The sequence below is a fragment of the Populus trichocarpa genome, chromosome 19 (genome assembly GCF_000002775.5).
Source record: "Populus trichocarpa isolate Nisqually-1 chromosome 19, P.trichocarpa_v4.1, whole genome shotgun sequence".
NCBI lineage: Eukaryota > Viridiplantae > Streptophyta > Magnoliopsida > Malpighiales > Salicaceae > Populus > Populus trichocarpa.
Genome location: NC_037303.2, coordinates 14,948,479 through 14,969,940, shown reverse-complemented (window position 1 = coordinate 14,969,940; position 21,462 = coordinate 14,948,479). Strand labels below are relative to the sequence as shown.

At 33.8% G+C, this 21,462-nt stretch overlaps 2 protein-coding genes across 5 annotated transcripts; both read left to right on the top strand.

Annotated features, from left to right (window-relative positions):
* The first annotated feature begins 966 nt into the window (after window positions 1-966).
* LOC7458831 (protein LURP-one-related 7) lies at window positions 967-3,329 on the top strand. 3 transcript variants are annotated; one of them, XM_024591093.2, is made up of 3 exons: window positions 967-1,461; window positions 2,254-2,403; window positions 3,076-3,329. In XM_024591093.2, exons 1-3 carry the CDS (start codon window positions 1,243-1,245, stop codon window positions 3,202-3,204), a joined length of 498 nt encoding a protein of 165 aa, XP_024446861.2. In that variant the 5' UTR covers window positions 967-1,242; the 3' UTR covers window positions 3,205-3,329. The 3 variants fall into 3 exon arrangements, with proteins under 3 accessions (XP_024446861.2, XP_052305295.1, XP_002325662.4); XM_052449335.1 differs by having other exon boundaries at window positions 973-1,371; window positions 2,254-2,466; XM_002325626.4 differs by having other exon boundaries at window positions 975-1,461; window positions 2,254-2,466.
* A 1,275-nt stretch (window positions 3,330-4,604) lies between these two features.
* LOC7458833 (E3 ubiquitin-protein ligase listerin) lies at window positions 4,605-16,253 on the top strand. 2 transcript variants are annotated; one of them, XM_002325628.4, is made up of 16 exons: window positions 4,605-4,792; window positions 4,903-5,008; window positions 5,377-5,439; window positions 5,565-5,642; window positions 5,748-5,839; window positions 6,086-6,188; window positions 7,432-7,587; window positions 8,126-8,784; window positions 8,929-9,421; window positions 9,631-10,160; window positions 10,463-11,201; window positions 12,020-12,725; window positions 13,278-14,308; window positions 14,572-15,030; window positions 15,138-15,368; window positions 15,692-16,253. In XM_002325628.4, the coding sequence occupies exons 1-16, from the start codon at window positions 4,731-4,733 to the stop codon at window positions 15,917-15,919; spliced, it is 5,736 nt and encodes a 1,911-aa protein (XP_002325664.4). In that variant the 5' UTR covers window positions 4,605-4,730; the 3' UTR covers window positions 15,920-16,253. The 2 variants fall into 2 exon arrangements, with proteins under 2 accessions (XP_002325664.4, XP_024447593.2); XM_024591825.2 differs by lacking the exons at window positions 4,605-4,792; window positions 4,903-5,008; window positions 5,377-5,439; ... (2 more) ...; window positions 6,086-6,188; window positions 7,432-7,587 and having other exon boundaries at window positions 8,187-8,331; window positions 8,415-8,784.
* Window positions 16,254-21,462: the final 5,209 nt, after the last annotated feature.

Below are 21,462 nucleotides of genomic sequence, written 5' to 3'. Positions count from 1 at the left end.
TATTTTAAATTAATATTTTTAGATTATTTTAATATGCTAATGTCAAAAATAATTATTCTAATATATTTTTTAACAAAAAAAAATATTTTAAAAATAAACTATTATCATAAAAAATACCTTTTAATATCTTTGAAATTGCGTTGAAGATCTCCCTCTACTGCTAATTAGTGACCACTACAAATATGGCTCATTGGGGTTCCAATCCATTTCCATGCAAAAATAGAAGGAGAAAGGCTTGGCAACTTTTTTATTGGGATACCAATCCATTTCCATGCAAAAGGAGACAACTAACAATTATTTGTACAAGGCAATGTAGCTATTAAACCACAATTAAGATATCATTAATAATTAATTAATAATATTACATTACCTTATATTTAATCATTCATGTCTGATCTCAAAGATATGCCTCTAAAAAAGTTGGATTAAGTATTATGAAGATTCATCTAATATTGTATTTTTAATTCAAGTTTTATTAACTTCTTAAAATAAAAGCTGTAAAAAAAAAATTTAGGTGTACTTGTAAACTATCCGTGTTATTGTTATTAAATTTAAGTTAATTTGATGTTTATGTTGAGTTTAAAAAAAAATAGATAAGAATTGATTTAGTGTAATCTATTTTATTATTATGGATAAATTTATCACTGGATTGATTTAGTTAAAATTTAATTTAATTTTTTTAAAATTTTAAAATGATATTTTTTTAAAATTTTAAAAATAAATTTTATAATTTGAGTGTTTTTAAGATTGTGGTGTAAATTTCTTTTCAAGATAGTTTTTTATTTAAAAATATATTAAAATAAAATTATTTAAGATTTATATTAAAATTATTATAAAATATGAAAAAATCAATTTAATATAATATTTTTTTTAAGTTAAAAAAAACTTTTAAAAACATTCTAAAACTAGAAATAGTAGATTAGAAAAACATGACATGCCCTCACCAAACCTGTCCATTCGTGAGCCTGACTCAGCCGAGTTTAATAACTTTTGTAAAGAGGCGATCTTTTCAACTGTTTGGTCATTTACCTTCAGAGTTTCAACTCTTCTTCCCACCCAATCTTGTTGTCTTGAAACAAAGTTGTCTGCCAATTGTCTTTATTTCTGATTCTCTTCCTTTATCAACACCAATCCAATTCCATTCCTCTCTTTACTCTCTTCTCTTTCCCTTCCCCAAAGCCCATAATTCTTTTGTGTCCAAATGAATTGAAAACCATAAAGTGGTGACTTTTCTTCTTTTCTATGGCTTCTTGGGCTCCTGTGTATCCAGCTGTTGTGCCTATCCCGGTTGATCTTTTTGTCTCCAAGAAACATCCTGGTCTTAATGGTGACTTGGGTTTTGCAGATTCTCTAGGAAATATTGTTTTCAAGGTCAATTTTGATAAGTCTTCAAAGTCATCCTTCAAAAGGGTCCTTCTCGATGCATCAGGAAATCCTTTGATCACCATGTTTCGTGATGGTGTGAGTTCATTTCTATGGATATTGAGATTTATGTTTTGTTGAGTAAAGTTTCTAACTTTGACAACAAATCGATGCTTGTAAATTAGCAATGTTTAATTATTGTAATTATCTAAGCCAACCAAGTTGATTATTATAGCATTGAATTGCATGATTTTTACATGTTAGAGAATGCTGTGGTAGTGTGTGTTCAAGCTCTTGTTGAGTCTTCAAAAGACGGAAAAACAACAACCCACTTGCTGGGCTCCCACGCGGCTTATGTTATCTTGAGTTCATGGCTATTACAAACTTTGAAGAAATGATGATTTAGCTGAAAAAAATTGATGTGAGGATTAATTCAAAAAATTTTCTGATTTTACTTGTGGATTTTCAAGTTTATGAGGACATGTTCCCTTGTATTTTTTATTTTGAAAGCACAGAAATTCACTCCAACATTTTTTTTTTTAATATTCATCCCTGTAACCAAATACATTTTTGTTTCTTCTATATCTGTACCTTCTGTTCTAGAACACTAATCAAACGCAAGTCTCTATCTTATTATGACAGTTTCTTCTATATGTGATTTGAACTTGTATGCCCATTTTTGTTAACACCGGGACATCATGAGCATCATTGTAATGGTTTTGCATCTCTTATTTAAGAACCAAATCTTTCCAATGGACTTTTCTTTCTTTGATAAAGGATGATGCCTAATTAGTTAATTAGGTTATTGCTTCATTTCATTGGTTGCAGATTCTGTGTGATTATCCTTCCGTGTGACTGAGAGAAGCTACTTGATTTATTTCTTGGTTGCAGAAAGGTTCTTGGCAAGGGTTTAAGGGTGGTGATAATAGGGAGAAGGACTTGATCTTCAGAGTTAAAAGGACTGTGAAAAAGCTTACAAGAACTGAGCTTGAGGTCTTTCTTGTTGGAGAAATTTCGAGAGAGTCGACACCTGACTTTAAGGTGAAAGGTTTCCCTTTCCAAAGATCATGCACAATCTATAGAAGCGATTCCATTGTAGCCCAGGTATTATTAATAAGCTGCAATTGAGACAGGCTTAGAATATTGCCTGTTGAGGTGAAATGAACATTATCAACAATTACTATATTTAGTTGGAAGAATAAAAATCGTTTTGTTTTAATCTTTCCTTTTTCGCTTAAAAAAATCCTGATAAGCTGCTTCAACTTTCGCAAGCTAGCTTAATTATGGATTGTTCATCTACTTTGAATGATTGCTTTAAACTCATTTTCTGTACTTGCCTCTGCATTTGAATTATCTACCCCATATTTAGGTAGATAATCACAGCAGTATCTATAATGTTCGATTTCAATCACTCTAGTCATCAGGGTGCTTTGTGCTATTCATGTGCATATATTATTCTGTTGCGATGGATTTTTCTCTTCTTTCCAATCTTAATGGATGCTTTTCTCGAACTATTCATTAAAGTCATCGCTGTTCAGTCCTGTTAAAATGGTTTCCTTCTGTTTATGGTCTGTATATAGCTCACCAGCCATGGATTCTGCTTAATCTCTTGCATTAGAAGTTCCTGCTTTTCATGATATGGGAAGTTCATGTTATGATCACTGTTTTGTGATATCAAATACAGATTCTAATATCACATTTGGTTTGATGCAGACTAGTCTCATGTACAAGCTTCACCAGATTTATGCCCGGCGGAGTAAATATCGATTAACCATATTTCCTGGATCTGTAGATCATTCCTTGATTGCATCTTTGATTGTAATTTTCTTATATGGACAATAAAAATTGGACTCTGAGCATTTACATTTGTACATCAATTTCTCCATGCTCACACGAGAATGCATATATTATTTCTTTGAAAGAACAAAAAATAATTTATAGCATTTTTCCGATTTGTATGTGTACAACTCTCACTCTCAACTCTTCTCTCGTACTGGCTAGAAATACAGCTTCTAAGAATTCAGTCTACAAAAGTAACGAAACTGGCAATCTTGTGCTTCATGATCCCACATTGGACATGCGAAGCAATGATCTTGGCGATAGTTGTCTAACCTGGCATGGGATCTGACTCAATTCAGGGCCTCTATCATTGGATTGCCAAGTTAACCAGTAAATCATCAAGTCGACCTGAGTTAATTATTTGTTTAAAAATAATCATTCCAATTTTTTTTAAAAATTCATTATAGTTAACTTGATCAAGTTTCATTCAAGTTTGGTGAGGTTAATCAAGTTGTAGGTTGATTTATCGGGTTACTTCATGATCAACTCACATGGTTGTCCAATTTCATTTGATTATTCAAAATCTATGTAATTTCTGTTTCATGGTGATGTTAATTCTTGTTATTTCAGAAAATCCTACATTGCTAAAGTTTTGCTTACATCCTGAGCTGCGAAGCAACAAATACTGAAGTAATATAAGTTCAGGTGATATTAAACCTAATTGATTTGAGCTTGGATTAGAGGAATTGTTTGCCCTAATTTCCTGTTATTTATTGCTTGATATAATCACCAAATGGAGTAATAACACTTGAGCAATTTCACAACTCAACATCTATATATTTAGTTAGTGTCTGAAAATAATAAAATATATAGAACATGAAAATATGCTTGATGAAAAGACAAGGACAAAAATATAAAATTAATTTCTCTCTATAAAATGTTTTAAGTAATTTTTATATTTTTAAAGTAAAAAAAATATCATTATTATATTTAGATGTTCTATATGCATTAAACCAATCAAGTTACAAAGATTCAATGTCCAATCAATAACTATATTATAATTAAAAGTATTAATAATCAAACAATTCTAATCCACATAAATCTAATTAGTAATTAAATTAGCATGTACAATTCACAATATTTAAAAGACTAATGATTCATTCTCTTTTTTTTTAAAGGATGAATAACAAACTATTGAATTAATATGCTTGAAGAAAAATAATATTTAATTTTACATAGTCTCATATTTAAATATAATAAAATATTATAAGAAAAGAAACTTATCATGAAAAATGTTTTAAAATACTCTTATTATTGTATTTATAAAAAAAATCTATCTTCAAGAAAAAAACATATACACCCATGCTCCCCCAAATCAGACTAGACGACTCATCATCCAATGGGTTCCATGAAAAATGACATGTCGTTCAAACACTTAGCCCTCCTTTCTCCTTCCGTGCTAGAAAAGTATCTCCAGCTTCAAATTCAGAAAAACACACAGAAAATCTCTCTCTCTCTCTCGCTAAAACCTCCAAAAATCATCCTTCTCCGGAGACGCTTCGTTTAAGAACAAATAGAGGGCGAAGAAAATGGGCAGACAGAAAGGAGAAGCAGCTGCTAACAGAAGCAAGTCTCGCGCTTCCAGTAGCAGGTAATTAATTAATTAGCTAGTTATTTTTTTTTTATATTAAATCTTAAAGAGAAATTAAGTTTTTTTTTAATTAAATGATAGTTTTGTGATTTTCTGATATGATTTTGCAGTCTTGCGGCGTCTCTAGTGCCGTCGGGTCCGGCGGCGGTAACGGTGGGGTTCGGTGGTTATATTGGTAGCTCTCGTTTTGATACAGATGATACTACCGCCTTTTTGGTATGCGTGCTTTATGCTTCTGCTGAAGTTAAATTAAATTGGCATTGGTTTTGTTAGTTAATTCTTGTAATTAGTGATTATTTGTGCCTAAATGATATTAATTTAGGGATTTTCTAACAGAAGTTTTAGAAAGTTTGTTGCTTTTGGGACGTAAAGTGCTTTCCGCCTGAAAAAAGACCAATTTTGTGCTTCTGAAAAGCGCTTTTAAATGCAGGTTTTGTGATATGGATTGGTTTTGTTGGTGATTCATGTAATTAGTGAAGCTGATAGTGATTATTTGTATGCTGAAGGTGTAAAAATGGAAGCTTATTGCTATAATGGTTTCTTGGATTTTTTTTTTAAAAAAATTTTGGTTGGGTTGTTTGTAGGATATAGATGGCGAAGTGGCACAACATGTAAAGCGATTAGGAAGGAAGGATCCTACTACAAAGGTAAGATATATCCCACTTTTTGTTAAGATGAACAAAAGAAAAGGGAATATTTGATCATGCTTTATGAATTACTGCATAGTAGTAGTAGAAGAAGCTTATTGTGGTGTTTTTAATGTTTTGGACAGCTTAAAGCTTTGCAAACTCTATCTGCTCTGTTCAAGGAAAAGTCTGGAAAGGAAATAGTTCTGATTATTCCACAATGGGTATAGTTTCTTTTCTTCTTTTTGGTTTTCTATTTCCTCTGTCTCACTCTTATTTGAAGAAAACTTTATTCAGTTCACATTTTTTGAATGTTATTTTGCATTCAGGGTTATGAATACAAGAAGCTGTTGTTGGACTATAATAGAGAAGTTCGACGAGCCACAAATGAGACCATGACAAATCTTGTTACAGCAGTTGGGTAAAGGACATTTCTCATTCATAATTCTTACTGGGGACTTTTGATTTTCCCTACTGTAAAATAAGAACTGTTTGGAAATATTAGTAAATGGATGGAATTCTGTACATCCTTTGTATTCTACCTTTTCTGATGCCATCATGTTGGCAGATTGTTAGAATGTTTTAGCTTCTTTTTAATATGATTGTTTAAGGGTGCATGATTCTTAGTCCATGCTAATAACTTGCTGTGGATCTTATTTTTTCTCAGAAGAGATTTAGCTCCGTATCTGAAGTCTTTGATGGGACCGTGGTGGTTTTCTCAATTTGATACAGTTCCTGAAGTTTCTTTAGCTGCCAAAAGATCATTGGAGGTTTGCTATCATTTCATTCAAGCTTTAGAAGGTTGCCATTGTTTCTTTTGCTAGAAGTGGCAGATAAGGAATCTGTCAATAAAATAGCAGACAGATGCTGAAAAAGCAGTTTGCTGGTGTGAATATCGAAATTTTCATGATCTATAAGAGGGGAAGAAACACACTGATAATTTATTTGATTAAGCCTGTTCAAATAGAGTTAAATGAAAATCAAGCTGGGTGGCACTCCAGTCAGTATTCTGGAAGATTGATGGGGTTGACCTGTTTTATAATGTGGGCCTGCATTCTGGTTCAGTCTAACACAACTTTGGTTATATTTGTCTGGAAATTACTCAGAATTTCTGATATTCTTTTCTGAAATTTTGCATCGTGAATATCTGATTATACAAAGAGTAGGAATATATTCTTTTTCAAAATTTTGTGACGCAACATACAACGAAGATAAAACTAGGGTTCTCAAGACCTAAGGTTACAAACCAAATTGTTGAGAAATCTAGGGAAAATTCTCTGATATTTTTATTAAATGTGAATAATAGTCTTGACCTCTATAAAATAAACTAGACATCCCTATTTATATTATTACTAAAATCCTTTAAAGAAAAGGATTCCTAATTAAAACTTACCTAATTAATAGAATTCATCTAGCATTAAGATTCCTAAATAGTAAAATACTAATTAAATTAAAAGTCCTAAGCTAAGTGGGAAACAAAAAATTAAAATCCAAAATTAACTAGCAAAATAATTAAAATAGAAAAACAGTAACTTTAAGTTTCATATGAGATGCTTCTTGGTTTCTTCAAGGACTTCTTTTCGGGCTTGACCTTGTCAATCTGGTCTATAAACTCCTGGGACAATTGTTCTCTGTCATTTTGCATTGTGAATACCTGATTATACATACAAAGTATGAATATCTGATTAGTGACATTTTGCATTCTGTCTAAGTATCTAAGGATACTCATGGTTAGCAGAAAATAAATTGACTGATATTTATATATATTGGTTTTTGATCGTGATTACTCTGGTACAAATATTTTAGTTTTATTCCTTTCAGAAAAGAATTAGTATGTTTAATTGGTATTTGCAAAGTGTTACTGGCTTCTTCATGAACTTTTACTTCCATTTATTTCTGGGGCACAGTCCTTTAATGTATGATAGCTCATGTGAGCTTTGAGTAAGCAACTAATGTTCAAGTTTTTGTTGCTAATGAATTTGTTATGGTCTTACTGTATATTGTGTGCAACAGGCAGCCTTCCCAGCTCAGGAAAAGAGATTAGATGCCTTAATTCTATGCACATCTGAGATATTTATGTATTTGGAAGAAAACCTGAATCACACACCACAAAGTATGTCATCAGATAAAGTAACTGCTTTGGATGAATTAGAAGAGATGTACCAGCAGGTATGCTATGATTCTTTGTTTCTATCCCTTTGATTGATTAACTATATTTTTTTACCACTTATTTGTTCTCTGTCTTTTGTTTTTCAATATGCTATTAAAACATACCATCTGCAGCTTGAATGATGGAGAAAATGAACATAAAATGACAGAAAGGAAAAACTGTAAAGGGTTTACTTCAATGACAGTAAACATTAAGTTCAAAGCAAATCAGTTCATGTGATGTAAAAATGTGTATCTTGATCAAAATATTCTTGGATAATCCTTGAATATATAAAATTTGTTTAGAATTGAAATTTGAGTTTTGACTAATTAAATTTAAAATTTTTTATTTTTTATGTTATCTTTGAAATGAAAGACTGATAATAGTCAAAATCATGGTTTTTTTTTCCTTCTAAAAGCTGGTGTGTTTTCTAAAACCTGATGTTTCTGTGCTCAAAATCATACCTCAATTGTTGCTACTGGGTTTGCTTTACGTAGCCCCTGTTTTGCTGTTTTCCCACTAATGAATTTGTTGGTACTTTTTTTTGTGTGATTTTAGGTGATATCTTCGTCATTACTGGCATTGGCCACTCTTCTTGATGTTTTGGTCTGTATGCAATCTGAGAGACCTGGTTTTGAGAACATATCCTCAGAACCAAAACATGCTTCAAAGGCTAGGGAAACTGCTATTTCTTTTGGTGAAAAGTTGTTTTCTACTCAGAACTATTTTCTTGACTTTCTGAAGTCCAAAACCCCTGCAATCCGGTCAGCGACATATTCTGCATTAAAGAGTTTCATTAAAAATATTCCTGATGCTTTTAATGAAGGAAATATGAAAACTCTTGCAGCTGCAATACTTGGTGCTTTTCAGGAAAAGGATCCTACTTGTCATTCATCAATGTGGGATGCAATATTATTATTTTCAAAAAGATTTCCTGACAGCTGGACTTCGTTCAATGTTCAGAAAACTGCAATAAACCGGTTGTGGCATTTTCTTAGAAATGGGTGCTTTGGATCTCAGCAGGTCTCTTATCCTGCTCTAGTTATATTGCTAGACATTCTGCCTCCAAAAGCAATCTCTGGAGAAAAGTTTTTTATTGATTTTTTCCAAAACCTATGGGATGGAAGGAACCCATCCAATGCAACAAATCCGGATCGTCTAGCATTTTTTCGTGCACTTAAAGAATGTTTTCTATGGGGGCTATGTAATGCATCTAGGTGCGATTTTGCTTAGCTGTTCTCATGACATTCTATCTTCAGTTTCATACAATTGCTTGTGTCCAATGATGGATCTGGTGATCTTGTTTAGTATTTTTGGGTATTTGTTTTAGTTTTATGGTATTCTAACTCTTTTGATGTCAGGATTTGTGATGATTCAGATTCCACACATCATTTTCAAGTCAGTCTTGTGGACAATATTCTTGTGAAACTTCTGTGGCAAGAATACCTATTTTCTGTCAGATTGAAGAATCAGGACGGAGTAACCTCTGGAGCACCTGGGAATTCTTTGGAGCATGGAAATTTACCTTTTCACCATAAGTCAGTAGAACCACTGAAGATCAAGTATTCTAGGAGTTATTTTCAAGAGTTGGGAAAATGTATTGTGGAAATTCTATCTGGCGTTTATTTACTGGAGCATGATCTGCTTTCTACTTTCTCTGTGGTATTTAAGGAAAACTGCCTCCGGATGTTTCAGCCAATGGGAAACACAGAAAGTACTACTGAGAATGTAGAACAGGTCATTAAGTTCTTGTCACTGCTGGAAAAACATTCTGTGCGAAAAGGTGAAAGTTGGCCCTTGGTTTATGTAGTGGGACCAATGTTGGCGAAGTCTTTCCCGTTGATAAGATCTCATGTAAGTTAATGTTGCTCAACTTAACCCTTAAAATGCTTAGCAAGAATTGTATTTGTAGATTTTTATGATTTTTTTCAATTTTGTTTCCGAATCCTCAAAGAGAGCTCGTATTTTGTTTTTAAGTTGACAACTTTCTCTTTCTTTCATATTGTTGTTTAATATCACATTCTTACTCAAATATTTACTCTTAAATTTTCTCTTGATCTCAGGACACACCAGATGGTGTGAGACTTTTATCAGTTGCAGTTTCATTATTTGGCCCGCAGAAGATAGTCCAAGAACTTTGCATCTCCAATGAAGCGAATTCCTCCTATTATGTACCTGCCCACAAAGACAAAGAATTGGGACCAGAGCTTTTCATGCAAGTTTTTGAAGGAACATTTGTTCCTTGGTGTTTGCTTGAATATAATTCCTCCCCCAATGCTCGACTTGATCTATTGCTTGCATTGCTCAATGATGAATATTTCTCTGAGCAATGGCAGATGATCCTTTCATATGCAATTAATCAAGAAAAATCCGAATCTGAGCCTGGGCCACAGGAAGTTCATTACTTAGATCTGTTGGCAATGCTTTTAGAAAAAGCGAGAACTGAAATTGCAAGGAGGAAGATGAATAATGATTTCATTCACCAGTTCTGGTTCACACCAGACAAGTGGCAGCATGAGCTTCTGGAATCAGCTGCAGTTGCTGTTGCCTGTTCACCTTCTCCCCATATGACTTCTTCTGCTCGCTTTTTGTGGTAAGTGAACCGAATCTCACTATAATACATTATTCTGTATAACTGAATGCTAAAACAATGATTACCATGGTAGTAAAAATCACTGATCATATTTACGCTGTATAGGTTATTAAACATTATGTTCTAATTAATTGGCTTATTTATGCTTCTGCATTTCTGAGCTGCAAAGATAGACATACTTTGAATGTGTTCCCTAAATATGAATCTGCATTTTCAGTACCAGAGGAGCATAAATTGATAAATCTGAGTCTTTAATTCTGCTAACTCCATTCCATGACTTCTCTTATATGTCTCATCTTCAGTGCGGTCCTTGGTGGCTCAAGCAAAGACAATTGTATCTCGTTCGCCTCCAAAAATGCAATGGTTCTGATATTTACGATAGTTTTCAAAAAGTTGGTTGCTTTTGGTCTTGAGTCCTCTTTCAGTGTAGTGAGAGATTCATGTGCTTTATTAGTTGCTGGATCAACCAATTTCGCAGTGGAAAATGAAAGTTCCATAAACAAAACTGAGACAGCTCAGTTTGCTCTGAAAGTACTTGGTGGCAGCTTCTTTTGCCTAAAGACAGTCAGCAATGAAATTGAGCTGGTTTCAGGTATTTTGACTTTGGTATTTATCATAGGCTGGGAGAATAGCTTGGATACATTGGAAGAAGATGTCCTTAATGATGATTCAAAGGAAAAAATCAAGGGTAGGTTGAGATTTGGTGAATCTTTGAATGGTTTCTGTTCCAAGATGAATGATGAATTTTGGAAAAGCCTCGGCATTGACAATAGAAAGAGATTGGGGAGTAATTTGGTTCGCTTTATTAGGTCTGTCATATTTAAGGAAGATAAACTTGGTGCGGATAAGATAACCACTCTGTGCTTTTCTTGGGTTCTTGAAGTTCTTGAATGTCTCTGCCATGACCATGATGAGGAACAAAATCTGTTAGACCAGCTTCTTAGCAAGAATGATACTTGGCCGGTTTGGATAATTCCAGATTTTAGTGCTCCAAAAGGATTGGTCAATTTAAATGCTGGAGCAGTCTCTGTTGATATCTATGTGAGTTGCATTTTGATCATTATTCTTGCTCACTTGTAGCAATAAGGATTGTTATTTGTTACTTTTTTGTGATCATTTTTGTTCTTTGTTTGATTTGTTCTTATATATTTCTTTTTCCTTTTTGTTTCCAATTCTTTAATACACTTAAATGAGACATGCCTATTGGGTTTAAGAATTTAAGATCTTTTTCTCTGTCTCATTTGAAAGCCTCCGGGGGGGCCTTTGGTTCTATTGATTGGTTTTTGTCAGAGGTTCCTTTTAACTTGGTCCTTTAATCCAAATATGTCATAATGCCATATTTGCTTCTTCATTGTTTAACTTTTTTCTTTCTTGGTTGTGTAAGCAGTTTGCATTTGGCTGGTTTATTATTTTCCACCCCAACATGCTTAACTGCATTTCTATCATGTTTAACAGTCTGCATTTTTCCAAGTTATCTTATCTTCATTTTGCTTGGTAGCCTGTAGTTAGTATGCTTTTTGTCTTATATTTTCTGAACTTTTTTTCTTTTTCCAATTTTTTCAAAATTGGTTTAAATTTTTAGATGGTCTTTAGGCCTGTATGGAAAGCCCTTTTAAGTGGTTATAGTTTTATATAATAAAAAATGGCTCATCATTTACATAATTTGAGAGTAATTATTTGTATGCGTGAATGCTGTTTTGGTTGATATTGGAATTGAAATCGAGTATCTTTTTGTGTGAAAGATTTATGTACAATCTTTCAGGCAGTCATCTTCAATATATGATTTGTTACATTGTCTTATCATTTTAACTCATATAACTCATTCCAACTAATGAACTACAATCAAATGCTGAGTGCAGGCCACTGGGAATCTCAAATTTGTTTCTTTAGTTGACAAGCTCATCTTGAAAATTGGGATCAATAGAGTTATAACAGGCTATGTTGAAAATACTCTTTCAACCCCCCTGAAGGAAGCAGCTAAAGAAGAGATTACTTCTCGAGCCTGGCTTGCTGCTGAAATATTATGCACATGGAAATGGCCAGGAGGTAGTGCTGTAGCTTCTTTCTTGCCTCTTCTGAGTGCAGGTTGCCGGAGTGGAAATTATCCTTTCCAGGAAAGCCTTTTAGATTCCATCTTCAACATCTTACTTGATGGTGCTCTTGTTCACGGAGAAAGTGGTACACAAAGTTCATTTAATCTATGGCCTGCTTTTGGTGATGAATTGGAAAAGGTTGAAGAACCATTCTTGAGAGCTCTTTTATCTTTATTAGTCAATCTGTTCAAAGAAAATATATGGGAAGGAGACAAAGCTATAAGACTCTTTGACCTACTCATACATAAGCTTTTTATCGGTGAAGCAGTAAACCAAAATTGTTTGAAGATTCTGCCTGTGATTGTTAGTGTTCTTGTCCATCCATTATGTCAGAGAAGCATCGAATCGGAGGAATCTAACGGTGATTCTCAAGTTGCTTCTTTGGGTGAAAAACGGATGCAGGATACTGTTAAAGACTGGCTACGAAGGCTTTTATCCTACCCACCTTTAGTTACATGGCAGGCAGGACAAGGTAAACACATGATGCTTATTTAAAAATACAAGGTTTTGTTCATGTTATAGTCTGGTATCATTTTCTGGCTTAGGAAATGTTCCATTGTTAGAACTGAATTAGGATCATGTGTCACTATTGATAGTGAACCAACACTCACCCTTGCTACTGTTGGTCGTTCTCTCCTTTTCTTTTGGTTGGTGTATATGCCACTCAGTGACATTGAGGAAGACTTAATTTGCCAAACACTTGACATATCCAGGAGCATCGAATGTTGATGAACCATTATTGTGGCTAAATGCAGAAACACTCCCTGCAATATAGTTCATTGATCGACACCCTGTCAATATTAAAATGTTTGAATTTGACCTCAGTGATATTAGGATATTCTGGTTATGGTTATACCCCATCCATACCTCAGGGCTTAGAATCAAATAAGATTGTAGGCCTGTACTACAAGGGGTGTTTGTACGGTCTAGCCATTATATTTTAAATTCAAGTGGATCCATTTATTAAATATTTCCTTGAATTAAAAAATGAAATTTACACAACTAACTTCTTTATCAATCTTAGATATGGAAGAATGGTTCCAACTGGTTATTGCTTGCTATCCTCTTAGTGCAATGGATGATACAAAATCATTGAAGCTGGTGAGGGAAATAAGTCCTGAGGAGAGAATGCTCATACTTGATTTATTCAGAAAGCAGAGACATGGTGTTAGTGCATTAGTAGCTTCAAATCAACTACCACTGTTCCGGATGTTGCTATCAAAGTTAATGGTTCTTTCGGTTGGTTATTGCTGGACTGAATTTACTGAAGAAGATTGGGAGTTTTTCTTCTCAAATTTGAGGTCCTGGATTCAGTCAGCGGTTGTGATCATGGAGGAAGTCACGGAAAATGTGAATGATCTTATCACCAACAGCTCTACTTCTGAAAATTTGGATGTTTTTAAGAACCTTGAGAAGATTGTTTTGATCCCGGACTCTTATCCTATAACTGTTGCTATTAATGCCTTGGCATCCTTTTCTTTATTTTGTGCTATTTTGGAACTCCAACAACCTGCTGAGGATAACCCCCTGAGAGCAGAAAGATGGGATTCAACCAGAGATAGAATCCTAGAAGGCATTCTTCGGTTGTTCTTTTGCACAGGCATTGCGGAGTCCATAGCAAGTTCCTACAGTGTTGAAGCTGCATCCATTGTAGCAGCAACTCGGTTTAATAATCCTTACTTCTGGGAGTTGGTGGCCTCAAACGTGGTTAAATCATCGCAACATGCTAGAGACAGAGCAGTGAAATCAGTTGAATTTTGGGGGTTAATCAAAGGGCCGATTAGCTCTTTGTATGCTATCCTGTTCTCCTCTACTCCATTTCCGCCATTGCAGTTTGCTACTTATGTTATTCTCTCAACTGCACCTATTTCACAGTTGGCTATTCTTGAAGAAGACACTGCATGTTCCTTGGATGGCGAGACTAGTGGTGACCGGAATTCAGGTGCTCTTGAAATGTCATCAGAAAGAAACATACGTTTGAAGGAGGAATTATCTCTTATGATTGAAAAGCTACCTGATGAAGTTTTTGAAGTCGATTTAATATCACAAGAACGGGTAAAGTTTCTTGATTGCTATATTTTGTTTGTTTTCTTGTTTGAATTTAAATGTCTGCAGTAGCTAATGATGAGGACAGGAAAAAAAACTAAATTCCCTTTTAGTTTAGCGTCTTGCTACTGGTAGAGGATTGAGAAGTTCCTAATTTCTATTCCCTATTAACTACCAAAAAACTTAAAACGATCAAATGGAAGTGTATGATCAAATAATAGTCTGAGAAGGTGTGCTTGGTTTTCCACTAGCTAATATCATCAAATTTGCAGGTAAATGTGTTCCTTGCTTGGTCTTTATTGCTATCACATTTGTGGTCATTATCATCATCATCATCTGCAAAGGAGCAATTAGTCCAGTATGTGCAAGATTCTGCTAATTCATTGATATTAGATTGCCTTTTCCAGCATATTCCTCTGGAATTGTGTCTGGCACATAATCTTAAGAAGAAAGACATGGAGCTTCCTGTAGACATTTCAGAGGCTGCTAGTGCAGTAAAAACTGCCATCACAACAGGGTCACTATTGTTTTCCATTGAAACACTGTGGCCTATTGAACCCAAGAAAATGACTTCGCTTGCTGGGGCTTTGTTTGGACTGATGCTTTGCATTCTTCCTGCTTATGTTCGGGGATGGTTTACTGACTTGCGTGACCGCACTGCATCATCTCTTATTGAATCATTTACAAGAACATGGTGTAGTCCTCCTCTTATTGTGAACGAACTGTCTCAGGTGATAGTTTGAATTCTCGGAAGGTTCATTTTAGATAATTTCAAAAGGTCTGGCAATCTATGCTAATTTATTATCGCTTAGATCTAATATAATTTCTTTTTATGCAGATAAAGAAAGCCAATTTTGCTGATGAGAATTTTTCAGTCAGTGTGAGCAAATCAGCAAATGAAGTCGTTGCTACATATATGAAGGATGAAACAGGAATGGATCTAGTTATTCGTCTTCCTCCATCTTATCCATTGCGCCCTGTGGATGTTGAATGTATGCGAAGTCTGGGAATCAGTGAGGTGAAGCAGAGGAAATGGTTGATGTCAATGATGTTGTTTGTTCGCAATCAGGTAAATGCAAAGGATGTCATTTTTATTTCCTGTTACTGTCACAGAGATACTTATGCTGCTATGGTGCAGCTTATGTGTGGTTTAGAAAGCTGGGTATTTCCTGTATAGACCAGAAACTCAAGTTCTTAAAGCTAAGTTTAAAACTTAGAAATCCTAGACATATATTACAATCTTAATTATGAACCATATCCATTTATGGTCTTAAAAAGAGGAAAGTAACAACGAAATGGGAAAAGGTAATAATTGTTGGTTTTCAATAAATGGTGATATCATTAATTTAAAGACATTTTAGCTGATCATGATGCTTCGTATTTGTGATGCAGAATGGAGCTTTAGCAGAAGCTATACAGACATGGAAAAGCAATTTCGACAAGGAATTTGAAGGTGTCGAGGAGTGCCCAATATGTTATAGTGTCATTCATACGACCAACCACAGCCTTCCTCGGCTTGCTTGCAGAACTTGCAAGCACAAGTTCCATTCGGCTTGCCTCTACAAGTGGTTCTCAACCTCTCACAAATCATCATGTCCACTGTGCCAGTCTCCATTCTGACCTCGACATCAATTTTGAGTCATAGATCTTGTGGAAATTCCCTTTCTGACATTGACTACTCTTATCAATAAGTTAACATGCACGGGGCAAAATTTGTTATCCCTTTTCAAATGCAGGCTTCGGAGGCAAGAACTATCAAGTTCTCTTACTATTTTTGTTTTTCATCGTTATTGGAGCAATGCTACTAGAAAAATCATGGCTGCTTGATTAATGTACATTAATGTGAAATACTCAGACACCATCAAATAGATCAACTATAAGCAGTGTATACAGTTAGTCTCTGTATCAAATTTTCCCAAGAATTTTGCCACTAGTTCAGACGACTGTTCATATACGTTTCAGTGTTTACTCATTTAGTTTTTTGCCCGTGTTTGGTTCAAGAGATAAAAGATAGAGACATTGAATTCATATACTTTCAAATCAAAACAGGAACTCTTTTATAACCAAACGCTGTTTAAGAGAACATGACGTCCAAAACCAAGAATCCCTTCATTTTGACAACGGTCAAAAAGCCATTTGAAAATAACAAGGGAGGAAGCATTTGGCTAGTTCTGCATTATCGAAAGAATCCAGCCTTGTTGAATGGGAAAGCAAGTGTGCTTCATCGTTTATATAGCCTACCTTTTAAGCATATGCATTCCTTTACATACCTGTGACGGTAATGGCAAACAGCATCTGATTCATCTAAAATATATCGAGGTAAATTAACACGAGCATCTAAAGGAACATGAGGCAAGTCCCTGCGCAACTTTACAACTGCTGTTGAATTGGACCGTTATGAAGTGCACATTCACTGAGCTCCAACCAGCAGTCCAGAGCTCGATAAATTGATTATCTAGGACCAAATCTCAAGATGTCCAAGGTGGAAGAAAACAAAATCTCAAGGGCCAAATCCTCGAGGCATGTAAAAGGATGATCAATAGACTAATAATGTGAGGTCTCTACAAGGGTACATCTGCAATATATACACATGCTCATTTCAACTAAAAAGAGTGGAATGATATTACGCCATAAATCTCAGACGTCGCTGGAACATTGTGAGCAGTAAAATTTTCCACAAAATGCTAAACAGAACGTTGAATCAAAGACTTGACAAAGGTGGGCATTTGATACTGACCATTGCAATTCTTTTGGTTGCTGAGGTGTTGGTTAATGGGCATTTTGACGCAAAAATAAAAGTGGTGTCCAATCACTTTTGAAGTTAAAAATTTATTAGATTTTAATACCAAGATAAGTTTTTTTAATTAACATAATTTAAATAAATTATGAGTGAATAAAAAATTAATTTTAAAAAATCATTGAATAATATATTTTAAATAACCCCAAAACCCTTTAAAAGCCATATCCTATATAGAAAAAAAATAAGTCTTTTTTATTGTTTTTATTTCAAGAAAATGAATAGTCAATATTGAATTCAAATGACATCCAAAGTTTTTAGAAAAAATATAACTTAAATAAAATAGACTTTGGGCTTAAAGTTATATACATGTGCGTGCATAGATAGCCCGATCATAATATAAGTTTGAGTTTATTATAAAATAATTTTTTAAATTACAAAAGATTATTTTTACCAATTTAAAAAAGTTTGTTTGAACTACACAATTTGAGTAAGCTCTTAATCACTAACACTCTAAAGGTATATAAAACATTATCTTATTTAATCAAGTGGGTGTTTTACCGCAAGCAAATGAATTATACCATTTTACAATTGGAAGTTTCAAGGTTAATCAAGAGATTGATTTATAATCAAACAACTAATTACCGTAAAGTAGAGATACACTGACCCCTCAAGAAAAATGTAAGTGATTAAGACTTGAAAGTTTCAAGTCATAGTCATAGCTTATGAATGCCTTCTCTCTCTCTCTCTCTCTCTCTCTCTCTCTCACACACACACACACACAGATATATATATATATATATATATATATATGGACTCGTAAGTGCTCACCACTTGTAAACTCCACTTGTAAATATCAAGAGAAAAGGTAAATCAAGACAAATAATTAATGTAAGTGCTCATCATGATTTATGTAATTGTAAGATCTAATTCCTTAATTAGTAATATATATATATATGGATTCATTGTGCGCCTTTAGACTCGTAGCTAGCTAATGCCCTCTCAGTGTCAGTGCTCGTCCAAGAATGATAACACAATAATGTCAAGGATGCCAATGCGAAAATCACTTAACGACATGCATGTAGCGAGGCAATTTACTGTTTGTCTGAATCCTCAAATTAATGCATTGCATATGTACATGTTTGCATATTGCATATGACTTTTAATATATGCTAATTAATTTGTAGCCCACTAATTTTAGTAAGCTGCATGCAATTAGTTTGATCTGTCCACGGAGATTATTGCTCACAAATGAAAATTGGGTTTCATTTTTTATTTTTGGCTCCATGGTATTCAGATAACCTCGAGCAATTTTAAAAACACACTCTCCATGATCGATATAATATATTTTAAAAAAATAGAATTATTATCAAATTTATTATAACATAAAATCAATCTGTTGATAATTCGAGGGAGTTACATAACTACTTCTTCAATGCAAACCAAGAGTCATTGTACAATTGTAGGGTAGATGAGCAAATTATTGCCAGATACTTATAATAGATCCATTATTCAATCAAATAATCTTGCCAATATTGTATAATTTTTTTAAATTTTTTTTATTAAATGTGATTTAAAAGTTCTCACACAAAAAAAATATATTCAAACGATCGAAGAGGAAAAAAATTTGTTAAATTATAACAGCAATCAAAATATAGCTACCAGGGACTACTCCTAGAGGGCTGAGGTTATAACATAGGGATGTCAAAGAATCATCTCAACTCAATAGTTTAAGCTGTTAGGTGAGGTTTCAAGATATGATTTATATTATTTTTTAACACACCACCTCAAGCGAAAGTACTTTGAACTTGAAACTTGCATATGTTCATATTATTTTGTGCTTAATTTTTATTAAATAAATAGAGATTGTAAGATTCGAACTCATGACCGCTTCAAATTCTTGACCTTTTAGTCATCAAAACTCTAATACTATATTAAAAAATCATCTTAACCCAATATTTTAAATTATTAAATAAAATTTCAAAATATAATTTATTCTATTATCAACGCTACCAGTAACTTCTCACCAAAATGGCTTCAGAAATAGCCGAAAGGTGACTAGTCTCGTTCAACCTTTTTGAGAAACTTATAAAAAGATTAGTGTCGAGAACTCCAATGAGCATTATTTTCAAGCCCAAATCGCACATAATTGAAAAGCTTGTAAAGTTGGTGGGCACACAGAAAATTTAAATTATTATAGGTCATGCATGTCATTGTCAAATTTCTGCCAGTGTTAGGCACACAAGCAAAAGCTCGACACCTGGTCCACTGTCAAAGGAAGAGATGTTGGCCCTATTGGTTGAGCCTCTTGGACAGATTAATTTTGTGGCTAATTAAATCTTGGTTTGAAATGCATAGGAAGTTATGGCATGCAAGGAGCCTTTTGAAAATATGTTTGTTTAAGGTATATGTCATTGTCCAATATAGGAAACCTTAGCTTGGAACATTATGGCATCGTCTCATTCTAGTCTACCTAATATGCTACCTAAGAGTTGCTAAGCAGCACTTCATTTCAGTGTTATCAAGCCTTTTTTTTTTTTTAAAAAAAAAAGGAAAATCTCAAGGCCACTATCAATTATCCAAAATCCCATTAGAACTTTAATTTAGGTACACAACACATATATCCTTTGAATTGTAAATGCAACGAACAAATTGTTTGAGAATAATATAAATTATATCCTGAAATTTCATCTAATAGTTTAAGCTATTAGGTTCAGATGGTTCTTTAACATGGTATCAGAGCTTTGATGACCTAATGGTCACGAGTTTGAATCTCATCATCCCTATTTATTTGATAAAAATTAAGCACAAGGTAATATGGATCTGTGCAAGTTTCAAGCCCAAAGAGCTTTCACATGAGAAGGTGTGTTAGAAAATAATATAAATCATATCATGAGACCTCACTTAACAGTTTAAACTATTATGTTGAGATGATTCTTTGACACAAACATTTCTCTTCTCCCTTCATTTTACTAAGAAGACAGATACATAACAAAATTAAAGCTACCTAATTAAAGGAGGGCAATATAAAACTAAGTTACTTGTACAACACTTGATTTGTTCGTAGACAAAAAGTATATTCTCTGAGTTTAGGGTTCATCATGAACTAGCAAAATTGATTTAGGTCAAGATTTGTATATATGTAATGTCATGTTTTCACACGAGTGACACTGTAAAAACAAATATGTTCACATGGCTTTTGATTTCAACAGTACCCATGCCATCCATGATGACTATGGTTGGTTTTATAATCTTTTAAGGGACATGATCACATTATGCATGTTAATTAAAATAGAGCAAGATTTTTAGCATGGGGAGATCGACCCATTAATTAAACATTTTAAAAAAAAGGTGTACGTACGTGTTATGAAATAAAAAAAAAAAATTTTTGTGTAAGTACTCTTGAAAACAATTTCAAACTTAAAGAATATAAATAGATTGGATCATCACGGAGTTTTATAAAATTAAAAATTGCTATGTATTGTGTATGAGTCCAAAAAGAAGTATATGTATCAAAGCAAAACTTTCCGTTTATCAAGAAATTACTCGGTGCTTTAAGATTTAAATATCTGTAATAATCCATATATAATTTTATGTTGAATTTCATATTTACATTGAAAAAAAAGAAGAAAATAATTATTGATATGCCTAATAATTTCTCTGATTTAAAATATAAATGATATATAATATTAAAACAATGAAACATTTATTTTAGCGATCATTAGCCATATAAAAGTTTCTCACTTAACATGCAAATAATTTAATATTGGCCTCAAAATAATGTCAACTAAAGCTTGATTTAGTAGGTGCTTGACTCATCACCACCCACGCAGCTCAAACCGTCCACATCCTCTTTACATTCCTTATAAAGCCATCCCCATATCTCCCATCAAATCTCAAACAAAACCAACAAAAGCACAACACAAATCACCTCTCTTTTCTTCCTCTAAGACTACATTTCTTTGCAGCTTAAACTGGCTACCAATCAAGCAAGCCTGGGGGAGATAGAGGAAGAACATAACAAGAGGGTGGTAATAGCCCTATATGAAGCCCTTGCTAGCAAAGACATCAAAACAGCACACCGCTTGCTACCACCTGACCTAGAATGGTGGTTCCATGGTCCACCAATCCACCAACAACATTTGATAAGCTTACTCACAAACCAATCAACATCACCATCTTCATCAACAAGACCAAGCAAGTCCTTCATTTTTCACCCTATCTCCAATATTGTTGCCTTCGGATCAATGGTACTTGTTGAAGGGTTTAATAAAGATTGGAATGTTTCATGGGTTCATGCATGGACTGTCACGAATGGGATTATCACTCAAGTTAAAGAATACTTCAATACTTCCGTCACTGTCACCCGTTTTGGAGATGGAGGATCAATAGCATCATCACCGGGTATTACTTCTCCGCCTAGAGC

Bases quoted from the DNA above. Each gene is read 5' to 3' on its own strand.
- LOC7458831 (XM_002325626.4), top strand. From the start codon at position 1,243: ATGGCTTCTTGGGCTCCTGTGTATCCAGCTGTTGTGCCTATCCCGGTT. The intron at 1,462-2,253 runs GTGAGTTCATTT...TCTTGGTTGCAG, and splicing joins TCACCATGTTTCGTGATGGT to AAAGGTTCTTGGCAAGGGTT. The intron at 2,467-3,075 runs GTATTATTAATA...GGTTTGATGCAG, and splicing joins GCGATTCCATTGTAGCCCAG to ACTAGTCTCATGTACAAGCT.
- LOC7458833 (XM_002325628.4), top strand. From the start codon at position 4,731: ATGGGCAGACAGAAAGGAGAAGCAGCTGCTAACAGAAGCAAGTCTCGC. The intron at 5,840-6,085 runs GTAAAGGACATT...ATTTTTTCTCAG, and splicing joins AATCTTGTTACAGCAGTTGG to AAGAGATTTAGCTCCGTATC. The intron at 9,422-9,630 runs GTAAGTTAATGT...TCTTGATCTCAG, and splicing joins TCCCGTTGATAAGATCTCAT to GACACACCAGATGGTGTGAG.